This window comes from Perca fluviatilis, chromosome 6, assembly GCF_010015445.1.
Source record: "Perca fluviatilis chromosome 6, GENO_Pfluv_1.0, whole genome shotgun sequence".
Lineage (NCBI taxonomy): Eukaryota > Metazoa > Chordata > Actinopteri > Perciformes > Percidae > Perca > Perca fluviatilis.
The window spans coordinates 25,415,797-25,428,330 of NC_053117.1; the positions used below are offsets into that span (position 1 = coordinate 25,415,797).

General features: G+C 41.9%; 1 protein-coding gene across 3 annotated transcripts in view; it reads left to right on the top strand.

The window, feature by feature from the left end:
- The window catches only part of sema6a (sema domain, transmembrane domain (TM), and cytoplasmic domain, (semaphorin) 6A), a 109,117-nt gene that overhangs the window by 79,773 nt on the left and 16,810 nt on the right, over nucleotides 1-12,534 (top strand). For 2 of the 3 annotated variants that reach the window (XM_039803026.1, XM_039803027.1), the window contains exons 12-17: nucleotides 1,307-1,462; nucleotides 4,023-4,196; nucleotides 5,863-6,003; nucleotides 6,189-6,266; nucleotides 10,865-10,923; nucleotides 11,781-11,801. In XM_039803026.1, the coding sequence (XP_039658960.1) occupies nucleotides 1,307-1,462; nucleotides 4,023-4,196; nucleotides 5,863-6,003; nucleotides 6,189-6,266; nucleotides 10,865-10,923; nucleotides 11,781-11,801 (629 nt within the window). Of the gene's footprint in view, nucleotides 1-1,306; nucleotides 1,463-4,022; nucleotides 4,197-5,862; nucleotides 6,004-6,188; nucleotides 6,267-10,864; nucleotides 10,924-11,780; nucleotides 11,802-12,013; nucleotides 12,035-12,534 lie in introns of all 3 variants that reach the window. The other variant, XM_039803025.1, reaches the window with a different exon arrangement.

Sequence of the window (12,534 nt, forward strand, 5' to 3'; positions counted from 1 at the left end):
GGGCCTCGAGAATGTTGGTACCCGGTGTTGTGTGTGTGTATGTGTGTTCCCATATGGCTGAGAAGGCGGTTCCTCACCAAAAGAGAGCCTGTACTGTACTCTGTGCATTCATCTGTGTATATGTGTGAATTGCCTCAATTAGCATTTAATTACCTGTTTATGTTCAACAAGGTAGATTGCAAAAGATCAAAACTTCTTATGCGAGATACATGTGCACCAGACCTTATTGAGCAAACAAACGAGAGTTGTAACAAACCTAGGGCTGCCCCACAGCAGACTCATGTAGAGCTCTCATACTGAATCATTTACAAAAGATTCTGCAATCTAAGATATGTGCCTCGCCCCGCCTCCAATGCCCGCTGACATAAATGTAGCTACAGCAAAGAAAATGTTATAGCACTGGCTGTTACTTCCTCTCTCTCCCTTTTTTTTACAGTGACAAATGGTTCTGCAAATGTTGTCCCTTAATTTAACAATATCAATTTGGAGGTTAATTTAACATTAGCAGCAGCTGACTTGAACTCATCTGTTTAGAGGAATTTTAATATACTTTATTTGGAGGGGGAGCGCCCCTTGAATAGTTAATGCACCTCACTTTCTCTTGCAGCATCATCTGTTTTTATAAAAACTAACCCTAACTACATTTTTCTTTGGAATGCTGTCCTTTTCCTGTGTAGACATGATAGAGAGAGATATAGGAATGCACAGAATGGCTGAATGATTTTTCTTCATTACTGGATTCCCTGGATATACTCATGCCTACCACTACTTTAAAAAATATTTTTTACTGGAAGATGAATATACATTTCTCTTGAGTGCACACATATATCTTTGAAAGTGTCAGACATTCAGTGGCCAGCTGGCTAATATTTCTAGGACCGGGTGTGGATTATGTGGTGTGGCAGGGTATCAAAGACCACACAGTAAAGGGATTTTACAAGCACTCAGAGGTGAGATGCCTGCAAAGGGGATATGCTATCAAAAGCAGCTTCTCTTTTACAAGCAGCTCACCAATTCCCTGTAAAAGGATCAGATAGATAGAATGTCTCAGTGCTTTACCCCAAGTCCAGAGAAAAGAAGACATCTTGTGTCCTCTGCTCTGACCAAAGCCTTTTGGTATGAGAGTTTAGTAATTTAAGGCTGCACTCTCATTGATTTTAGGGAAGTAGAACTTTCTGTCTTCTATTGGAGCTCTGGCTGTGAAACATTGCTCATTCCATTAGCGTCAATGTAGAGTTCTTTTTCCTCCTTCTACTCCCTCATCCCTCCTCCTCATCGCCTTCTTCTTCCTCCTCTTCATTTGCAGGCCTGGCACATGTGCCGGCACTCCATCCATGGAGAGGTACAAGGTATCCAATGAGTTCCCCGACGACACACTCAACTTCATCAAAATGCATCCTCTGATGGACGAGGCCGTGCCCTCCATAGCCAACAGGCCCTGGTTCCTCAAGACCATGGTCCGGTAAGTATTACACACTCCAAAGACGTTCGTCATCAGAGGTCTATGAGCCTCTTCAGCCCAGGACAATAATTACATGAAGTGCTGCTCTGAGAGTCAGGCTCATTAAAACACAGTGGTACTCCACCACAAACCAGCCACTGACCTATTTTCGCTGTAGAGGAAACACTGATCTACACTTTACTATTTTTCTCCCAGAGTGACCACATAGTGATGTGATGAAGACAGAGTAAACTATTGGAATTCTCACTGATGTTTGTCTTTATGTATTAGGTCATTTCATATGTATACACATATAAGCCCTTATTAAGAAAATTATTTCAACCATGTTTGAATCCTCTGAGGATATTTCAAAAAATGTTTTTGTCCTGGGGTTGGCTTTTCGTCTGAGTTTCTGGAGTTGAGCCCATTTCCTAAAAGCCAGTGCACTGTGGCTGATGCTGTTTGATCATAAAGGTCTGTCTGGCTTCTACACTACACAGAGACATTTCAGCCAGCCTCTTGGGGAATACAAAAGAACACCGCCATTCCATCTGCAAGGCAAAACTAGCTGACAGAGCATTTGGTAAAAAGTAAAAAATCTAGCTTTTAATTTGGACATGGTTCTGAATTGCTCAAGATTTAAGGTTAAGACTGCTTGGCAGACCGTTGACAGGCCTCAGTGGTGGTAACATCACTTTAAAGATGAGCTACATAAAGAATTCTTCATAGGTTTTACAAATGATTTGCATCGTATCACATCATGTTGCTACTTTCCTGAGGTATGACCTACATACTGCGCTGGCTTAGTCAGAATATGAACAGCTTTCATCAAAGTTATCCCTACAACTCCCATTAGTGCACTATATCATACAACTATATTATGAATAGCACATTGTTTCTGTCGTTACATAATCAGCAATCAGACTATTTCATTTGATTTGAAATGATACCACAGTGAGCAGAGCCTTGCATTCAAGTCAGACGCAGTAGTTAAAAGCATTATGTAAGCTCAAAAAGCATCATGAAGGCATACAGGGTGGAAGAGGAGTGAGGTCTTTTATAGTATGTGTCACAGTCTTAATGTACTGTAATACCATTCTTGAGCTGAAGTCAACTGGAAACAAAATCAGTAATAGGGTTTGATTTCTTGTTACACCCTGGAGAGGACAACCCAATATCCAGCAAAAGCTACAAATTTAAAAAAAGCTTTTCAGTCCTGAGACATGCTGTGCTGTGGCAGAGACCTCAGATGGCTGGACACAATGAATTAAATGAAGGGGGGGGGGGGCACTCTGAAGAACCCCTCTTGAGATTTGTATTATCCTGAATAGGAAAGACAGTGAATGTGTTAGTCGTTGAGATTGTATTATTTCGCTAAGATCAAATCCCATTGACACAGTCTTGGGAGCTTCTGTTATGCTTGAATAGGTCTAAACCACAATAGACCTTCAGATTGCTGTTATTTTTGATTGGATAAAGCCAGTGACACAGAGCATTTTAAGAGATATTTAAAGAAAACAGAAGGGGAGATGGTATAAGAGGATTGTCCTTGTTGTTTTAATGGGCTAATGGTGGATAGATTGACATTCATCACATTCTAAATAAATTCGGGACCTTTTCACCCATTTTCACAAAGAGAACAGTCAATAATCATCAATGAGGGTAAAAGTGGACCTCCTAGATTTCCTGATAAGCTCTCATTTTTAATCTTTAAATCCCATCTCCTTCAATTAAAAAATCATGAAAACAAGCATTTGCATAAAACACACTGATGTGCAGATATGTACCTTTTTGATAACTTTAAGAGGTCCTTGGCCCTGAATCTACAAAGTAATTGAGAGATAAATACCGTCATCTGTGATGCAATGAAATCAGACGCTAAAAGTATATAGCCTCAAGAGGCATTTCTTAAAACCTGTTCTTGTTATCTGGTCATCAATAACACCCACAAGCACAATATGGCACCAATCCAAAACACACTGACTGGCAGGTGTCTAATTTGCTAACTTGAATCAACTTGGTACGTTTAAAAATATATATATATTATTGTAAGTAATGAAATGAAAATTGAGTTTCATCCACCTGCTGCTGAGCCAAACTGTGTGATCAGCAGCTGTCAATTAGAAAAGAAAGTAGAACTTGTAACTGTTGTCTGTTGCTTTTATAATGTTTTTCTTTTTATAATGACCTGACATGCCCTATGGCAATGTGATTGAGTTTCCAATGAAATAACAATCAATTAATGAGATTATTAGGACTCTGTAATCTCCTGCTGTTCCTTATTCTCTTTTAGACATCTGCCATTAATGATGGAAGTGATTGATTGATTGATTGATTATATAATTATTATTTGGGAAATTATATTCACCTATTTTTTGTTCTTTTTTTCTAGTTGCTAGTATCTTTTTATGGATGCAATTTTTATCTCAGAAGTTATTGAATGGGGTCCATTTGAAAGAGCACTGTACTGGGATAGAGTTCATAGGTGTCCTTCATCACCATCTGAAGCTCTTAATATGGGCAAACTGACAATTGACTGATTGATTGGTTGATTTATTTCACTTGGTGTTCCTTCTTCCAGGTATCGTCTGACGCACATTGTGGTGGACAATGAGGCCGGTCCCCATAAGAACCACACAGTGGTCTTCCTGGGATCTGAGAAAGGCATCATTGTCAAGTTCCTGGCCAACATGAACAGCGGTATCCTCAATGATAGCCTTTTTCTGGAGGAGCTCAACGTCTACAACCCTGACAAGTATGTAGCTCTGTGTACAGTGCATGCGTATGTGTGAGACAGATGGATAGAAATAGAGAAACACATGGATACAGTTGCTACAAACAAGGGAAAGTCAGTTATTGCATATTTGCGTGTTATAGAGAGAGTGTGTGTGTGACTTTGTTTCCAACCATCTCCAGACTCAGCCAACCCACCAACCCAGCTCAATCAGAACCAGTCAATTCCCCCAACCCAAGCTATGTAGTGAAGCCAGCACGCCAGATGGCTACTCTATCATTTAAAATAGTTTTATCAGGTTACACTCTGCCCAACCACAGCTACTAAATTAAAGATATTGACCCTCAGACTCTGGATAATGTAGCGCTGTGGTTCCCAACCTCAGTGGAGCCCAGCAACTCCAAAATGTTGGCTGATTAAAGAAACACACACACACACACTCACAGAGGTCTGTGTTTGTCTTCAGAGCCAGCCTGGAATCTCTTGCTAATACATTACACGGCTGTTGGTGCATGTATGGATGTGAGTGTGTTCATGAGTGCGTGTGAGCTGGGTACGGTGGGGTAGTCAAGTTAAGCATCGTTGTGTATTTGGAGTAGAAGTGAATAAGGAAAAATCCGCCACATTATGACCCTGCCAAAGCAAATATTTAGTTATGGGGTAATAGATGAGGGGAAACGAATGGCAGCACAAACAGACGAGGGAGAAAGAACAGAGGAGAGAGGCCCAGAGAGGAGAGACGGAAAGAAGCACAGCGGAGAGTGTGTTGTTGTGTTAGACAGCTGAGAAGAAGAAGTGAAGGAGAGCTAGGACTTGACAGGAGGGCTTTCAAGGTTACCACTGTTTGTTATCCAACATGATGCGGCCATGTGACAAGCTGTATGGAGGCCATGAAGGGCAGGCCCTGCCTTCTCTCCTCTCCCGTTGCTGTGGCTTCTTCTTGCCTCCTCCCTGTATCTTCGATTCTCTGTCTCTATGGCTGGGGCCGAGCATTCGTCGGCTGCTGGCCATCTGGCTTTAGTCGCATACAGTAAGTGACTTTGCCCACGTCTGCTTCCCTGCCTGCCTGGCCCGATTGTCGTGCATTACCCAGTGTAGATGGACTCTAAGCCCTAATTGAGAGCGTTAATGCGGGACCAGAGCAGTGCGAAGAGGAGATTAAATCCCGAAAGCTGGATGGTGGGATGGAGAGGGGAATGGATGGAGAGAAGGGACAAAAAGCTTGACACACCCAGAGGGATTAGAGTGAGTACTCCTAGGGGGCGAGTAGACAAAGAAAACTAGCAGGGATGGAGGAATGGAAGACTGGTGGAGTAGGGTGGGAGGAGGGGGTTATGTTAGTGTTAGTGGGTTTTACAGTTAAGTGCAGTGTTGTTGCTGACTGCTCATAGTGCCCATCTGTCTGTTTATCTGTCGTATCTGTATCATCCCTTTCTTTATCTCTCTTTATCTCCCACTCTGTTCCTGACCCTGTGTTCTTGAGTCCAGCATTATCTCTGTTCTCCCTGACCTCGCAGTTTCTCTCTCTGCCACATCTTAATCTTCCTCTTTTTCTTCTTGAACTGTTTAATCTTATTTTATTGCATTTTACATCTCTCCTCACACATATTTTTTTCTCTAAATAACCAGATAGTTGAATGAACTATTGAATAATCCAGGTTGTATCCTTCTTTTCCCTCTCTTCTAGGTGCAGTATAGATGGTGTGGACGACAAGCGCATCATCGGCATGCAGATAGACAGCAAAAGTCACGCTTTGTGGGTCGCTTTTTCCTCCTGTGTGGTTAAAGTGCCGCTGTCTCGCTGTGAAAGACACGGAAGATGCAAGAAGTAAGTTTGATGCACATCAAATTCATCATACATTCACAAACTGCCAATTGGTTTTGACAACACTATTCCAGTTTACAATATGATGAGGGGCTGATGGTGTGTGTGTGTGTGTGTGTGTGTGTGTGTGTGTGTGTGTGTGTGTGTGTGTGTGTGTGTGTGTGTGTGTGTGTGTGTGTCACATCCAGGTCTTGTATAGCCTCCAGAGACCCATACTGTGGTTGGGTGTCAGAAGGAGCCTGCAAACAGGTGGTTGGCAACACCAAGTAAGTAACATGTTGGTTGACGCAATCACTATATAGGCTTTATTCATGGAGAGAGACATATGAACATTGAGGGTTTCATCAAGATAATGGGCCCTATCTTGCACCCGCAAAGCTCGACACAATTGTCTTTGTTAGTTTAAAACCAATGCAGTTGTCAATTTCCCGTCCAGCGCCCGAGTCGTTTAAATAGCAAATGCACCCGCGCCCATCTTTGCGGCCATGGTCTTACAGGGAGGTGTGTTCTGGTGCATTCTTGGCGTATTGCCATCTCTTGAGGCAGTGGGAAGTGATCGCGCCATTGACCAACAAAAACCTGGTCTAAAGTCAATATCATAGCATTTCATTGTTATTTTAACAGCAAATCCGCCATTATAATAGCAATGCGCCAAGGTACAAACGCGCATGGCTTTTAAAGGGAATGGGAGATGACACTGATTGGTTTATTGCAAGTTACGTCCAAAACACACCTATGAATTAATGAAATACAACCCATTTGAACCATGCGCTTCATGCCGTGCGCTTTGATCGTTAAAATAGGGCCCAATACCTCATCATCAATTTTACATTATGTTGCTTCTAAAGTCACTGTTTGTTCCTTAAAGTCTGCATTAATGGTGAAATATCTTACAGTTACAATACAGTAAAACATTGTGTTACTTGCATGTGTACAGCTGACAGAAGTAATTAATGATGTTGTTGATTTTAAAAAGCCTGACACACTTGTGTTTTTAAGCAACTTTTTAAAAACCGTGTCCCACCCTCTCTGTCATGCCTGGTGGCATTCCTTTCAAGATTTGTCGTGTCTGTGATCTTTCTAATTTTATGGTGTGTAAGTGCAATTTCCTCCAGCTGAAAGGGCCATTGGAAGGATGAATGGAAGGAAAGTGTTGTTTGCCCCAGGCTCGGGGTTGGGTACGCAGGGCTGGGGAAAGCTCGATGGTCGCGGTAACTATAATTTGCGGCTGTAGTTATGACACAGAACCAGATTATGCTTTCTGAACAAACAGCATATGGAGTTTTGTGGTGGGAAAAACATTTTACAGATGAAGTCATAACAAAAGGACCAGTGCTCCGGTGGCTATTTGACATTGAATGAATTTGATCCCCCTGCTGCAAAATGATTGGTCTGGCACGCCAATACACCAAAGGCACACATACCCACAAGTACACACAAAACTTGTCCTCGAAAAAACACACACAGAGAACTATCCTATTATTATTCCGTAAAGCTGCAGTGGACCACTCTGATTGAGTTTCCACTTTGGAGCTGAAAACGACACAGAGGCATTAAAAGGGCAGATGACCTCCCTCCTTTACTGTACAATATTTCTAAGTGAGAAAGGGGGGGATTAGGCCCGGTAGGATCTGTTGGTCCGTGGTGAGCTATTCAAAGCATTTGCCAGGCTGGACAGAAGGAGGGGTGAAACGAGGGAGGGGAGAGTCAGAGGCATTTTGGTGTTAAATAACAATGTTTGCTTATACAAATAGCAGAGAAGACTTCTCTTTCTGTCTCCCTTTCTTACTTTTTCTTTTCCTCATTAAGATAAAAAAAAAACCCTGTTGCAGCACATCTTCCTTGTCTGTCTATTTGTCTACCTAACCAGCAACCTATCTATATTCGTACCTGCCTATCACTGTCTACGTGTTGCTTTTTAGCCATCTTTCTTTTTCTATCTTTCCTTTGACATATTCTTTCTCTCTACCATGCCTCCCCTCCTTTCTTCTTCCATCTGGCCTCAACGCGAGAGTGCCAGCTTTCCCATGTGGAGTTATGCCTCTCATACCTGCTGCCCATATACAGCTCACGCTCTGGTCTCCTGCAATATGGTCCCCAGTCACCCCCTCTTTATGCACATTATCGCACATAATTCTGTATGGTTGACATTATGTAAACTAGGTACATGAGTGTTTCACTGCCAACAGATCAGCATATAAATAATCATTAGTGAATTATTTAAGCCATTGCCGCAGCCACTGGCCCTGACTCTTGTCTTGATCAGGGGTGGGGTCTTACACTGATTAAATTTGCACACACATATACTGAAACCTTGATTAATAAAGTCTGGGTTTACTGCAGGTTTTTCTTTGTAAATCAAAATGAATAGGCGACTTTGAGGAAGCATTATGCATACTTACTGTACATTACACTCTATGTACAGTATATTAGATCTCTGGTCACCCATTCACTTCTGATATGAATAATTAATGCTATTATGCCTGACCTGCATTTCAGCAACCAAGTCCCCTCAGTATAACCACACATCTCACATAATAATCGCATTTGACGCAAGCTAAGATAAAATGTGGCCATAGGCTGCCTCCAGTTATGTACAGTGCAGTTTGAATCAGATTTAAATATGCATCAAGCTGTTGCAGTGGGATCTTAACCCTCAGCTGAACCGTCTGTAGTGTCACATTCGAACACATTGTACTTATGTTGCTATAATAATGCAGCCGCTATGGGACTTAAACCCTTTAACTAAGGGTTCATACCATACCATTCACTTTTATGTGTGCCAAGTACATGTACGGCCCAGACGCTGCATCTGTAGTGTGAATATTCATTGTTAATTCATCTTGAGACGAATGAGATTTAAAACCTTATAATCTTCATCTCAACACAATTTCACCATAGTCTGTAATGTTATTATCAACCATGGAAACCATGATCACAAGGTTGCCAGTGTTTTGGTGTTGTCAAAGAGGCCAAACAAAATTTCATGGCAGGGTGGGACGAGGCGGCGAAGTCTGTGAGGAAAATCCGGCCGATACCAGGAGTGCTTGCACGGCATTTGTGCTCAGACAGGTTTAATTGTGCAACTCTGCGTCTGCTTTGTGATTATGACTGTGTATGATAAGCAAATCAGATAAGCAGATTAAATGTACCCCCATATATGAAAAAAAGGGATGCCACTGTTATTGTTGTTGTTTGTGTGGCTGTTATTGTGGTTGCTTTTGAATGGAAGTTAGTTATCAAGAGGGCAAAATTAATCATCTCCGTCCTAATTAAGGTTCTGTGAAACCAGAGGAAAAGATGAATAGTAAATGAATGCATTATATTTTTCAATAATCTCAAACATATAAATATGGATAAAAATGGCTTAGACATTGTTTCTGATTTGAGAACAGAACAGCAGAAAATCAATTGTATTTTCCTCCTACAATTCTCCTGTCCTTGTTGTCAGGTTCATGCTTTCCATTCTGGGGATAAGGGGTGGGTGATGCTGTTTTGGAAAAATCATTCTTCTTCATGCTATAATTGTGACCAGTGGAGGGTGAGGAAGATGAGAGGGTGGACAGGCAGGAGGAGCAGGACTAGCAAGGGGGGGAGCTGAGGAGAATTGTGAAAAGCTGTCATGCGTGACTGTGATCCTGGTTGACAGTTGGTCCGCTCTGTTTCACAGATCTCCTTACTGCCTGCTTGGTGGTCTTTCAGGAAGAAAACGGGTCTCTGTACAGATTGCATCAGAAAATAACATCTCAAACTCTCTCAGCCCCCTCTTTCTCACCCTCTCCCTCTGTGTCATATGATGGCCCTCAAGCATGGTTACCCCTCACTGCCCTGGTCTTCGCCCATGTGATTGGGACTAAAGCCTCATATCTCTACTGGACCTAGATGAGGCCAGATACTTATAAATAGGAAAAAATAATAAAAAAAAACTTTATTTTATATTATTATATTTATATTATATTTTCTATAAGTTCTTATAAAAAACGTTTTCAGTTTTTTTTCTTGTCAAGCTCAATACCACTTTCTTATCTATACAGTAAATATGAAGCTGGAGCCAGCAGCAGGTTAGCTTAGCTTAGCATAAAGACTGGAAAGGGGGGGGAAAGCTAGCCTGGCTCTGTCCAACAGTAATACAATCTGCCTAGCAGTATCTCTAAAGCTCACTAATTAATAAGTTTATGTTTTATGGGGTCTGTCTATTTCTTGGCCAGGCCCAGTAACTTTTTTGAGTCTCAGCTGGTTGCCTGGCAACTACTCAGAATTCCAGCACATGACCCCCATAAAACGACAAATTGTTGTTTTTACACTTTGGTTTTGGTACAGGTTAAACACACAAAATAGACCTTGTTAATTTGTGCTTTTTAGAGGTGCTGATAAGTGGATTTTTTGTTTACCCTGTTTCCAGTCTTGGTGCTAAGCCATGCTAACCAGCTGCTGGCGGTAGCTACTTATTTATCATACTGACATGAGAACGGTAACATCTAACTCTCAGCAAGAACGTGAAAAAGCATATTCTCCAAAATGTCGAACCATTCCTTTAAAGCTATACAACATAAAATGAAGTTTGTATTACAGTCAAAGTACAACATAACTCTATTTATATCAACACTTTTGGCAATGAGTCTTCTGCCAGCTATGGATTTACAAGCCTGCCAGCATTCCTCATAACCACTGATTTTAGGCCTTCTTTGATTTTGTTCCAGTATAGGGCTCTCTGCAGCCTACACTGTGTGCAAGCATAGGGCACGCTGTGTTTGGTGTTTTTGTAGTAAGCTTTCCTATAGCTTTGTTACTTTGTTAGGTGTGGCGAGCCTGCATGGCCTGGCCTGCTTTCCGCCGCTGACCATGATGTCTCTGTTCCCCGCAGATCAGCCTTTGAGCAGGACGTGGAGCATGGTAACACAGATGGCCTGGGAGACTGCCAAAGTAAGCAGGCCCTCTTCACTCTTATCTTTCCTCCTCTATTCTATACCCCCCTCCACCCCCTACCATTCCTCTCTTCTCTGTTAACTCAGTCTCCCTCTTCTCTCAGCCCTCCGTTTCCTTCTTCGCTGCTGTCACCTTTTTCTCCCCCGTCTGTTCCACCCTCACAATCCTCTCTTTCAGCCTCTTCCATCCATCTGTCCCTTTCCCCTCTCGTCCTCTTCTGTCATCCCCCCACTGTTTCTCTGGTCCCCCGGTCAATAAAGTGTTGTGTCCACTTGGGCAAAGACTGGGTTCCTTCTTGCCATTCGCAACAAAAACACAACACAATCATTCAGGGACACAAGGAAGGGATTTGACTTGACTTGTGAGCAGTCACAGTGCTCATCTTGAAACACAGAACAAGTCAGCCCAGAAGGTCTTGAAAGGCCTCTTTTACACTACAATGTATATTTGATCTTTTCATGTCTGGATTTAGATTTTGGATTCATCAAATGTAATACTCTGTTGATATTATACTGAGCTGCTCAATTTTAAGAGAAACTTCAAAACAATTTGACCTCAAGTCACTTATCTCAGTCCATTTCATTTAAATTTCGACTGTTTACGTAGAGTAAATGAAGGCTGTGCATTTTCCCTTGAATTTCATCAGTATGTTTAGTGAAGGGAAGCCATAGCGTTGAACTTTCATTAGCTGTAGAAGCTATAGATCACGTCTGATTCAAAGTTAGGAGAATATCGAGCAGCCAGTCGATTCTGAATTACTTCAAAAGTCATGGCTTTTGATCATGTTAAAGCATAAGCTCTTTTTACTGCAAGCAATAACACGTTTCCCCTCATTTCTTTTCTTCTTCTTCCAGACACCTTTGTGGCGCTGAACGGTAAGTATCCCACATATACTGTAGAGGCAATCAAATAAAAGACAGGCTCTGCATTTCATCTCCCCTCACTCTTTAACTTCAGCCACACCTCTTCATCTAGTCAATCAATCATCCCCTCTCAAGGAAATTAAAACTCCTCCCACATGTGTAAAGACGGGTTATTAATGACTCATGGTTTTAACTGAATTCATTTCGCTCCTTCTTTTTGATAGACATTCCCTCCAGTTACAAAGGTAATGAAACATTAAAGCATGGTCGGTCAATTTCACTTCTCATAGTGTTTCCCGTCATCCAGCCCCTTTGGTGTTTAGAATAAAGGACGTAGAATTAGAACATGTAGAATTAAAAGTCTTTAATGCTGGTTCTATTAATTCTATCAGACATCCTCTCCCTCCTTGTTCTGCCCATTCCTCTTCATCCCCTGTGCAATATCATTGATTAGCCCTGACCTTTGCTTCGCTAATTGGATGGATCTGGTTGTTGGTGGTTTAGGGCCTTGATGGTGAAAAAATGCCTCAGTGTGCACATTTAGCAGGAGATGTGTGAACAGAGGGGAAGAGAGAGAAATTAAACGGCCTGTTTAGAGTCAGGAAAGATCAGATATGTTTCTGCCAACTGCCAACAAGCATGTGCATTTGGCATAGACTCTCTGCTGAAAATGGCTCATGTAAATATGCAAATTTTTGGTGCTGGCCTCTACCCCCAAATACTCTCCTAATCACACACCGCAATA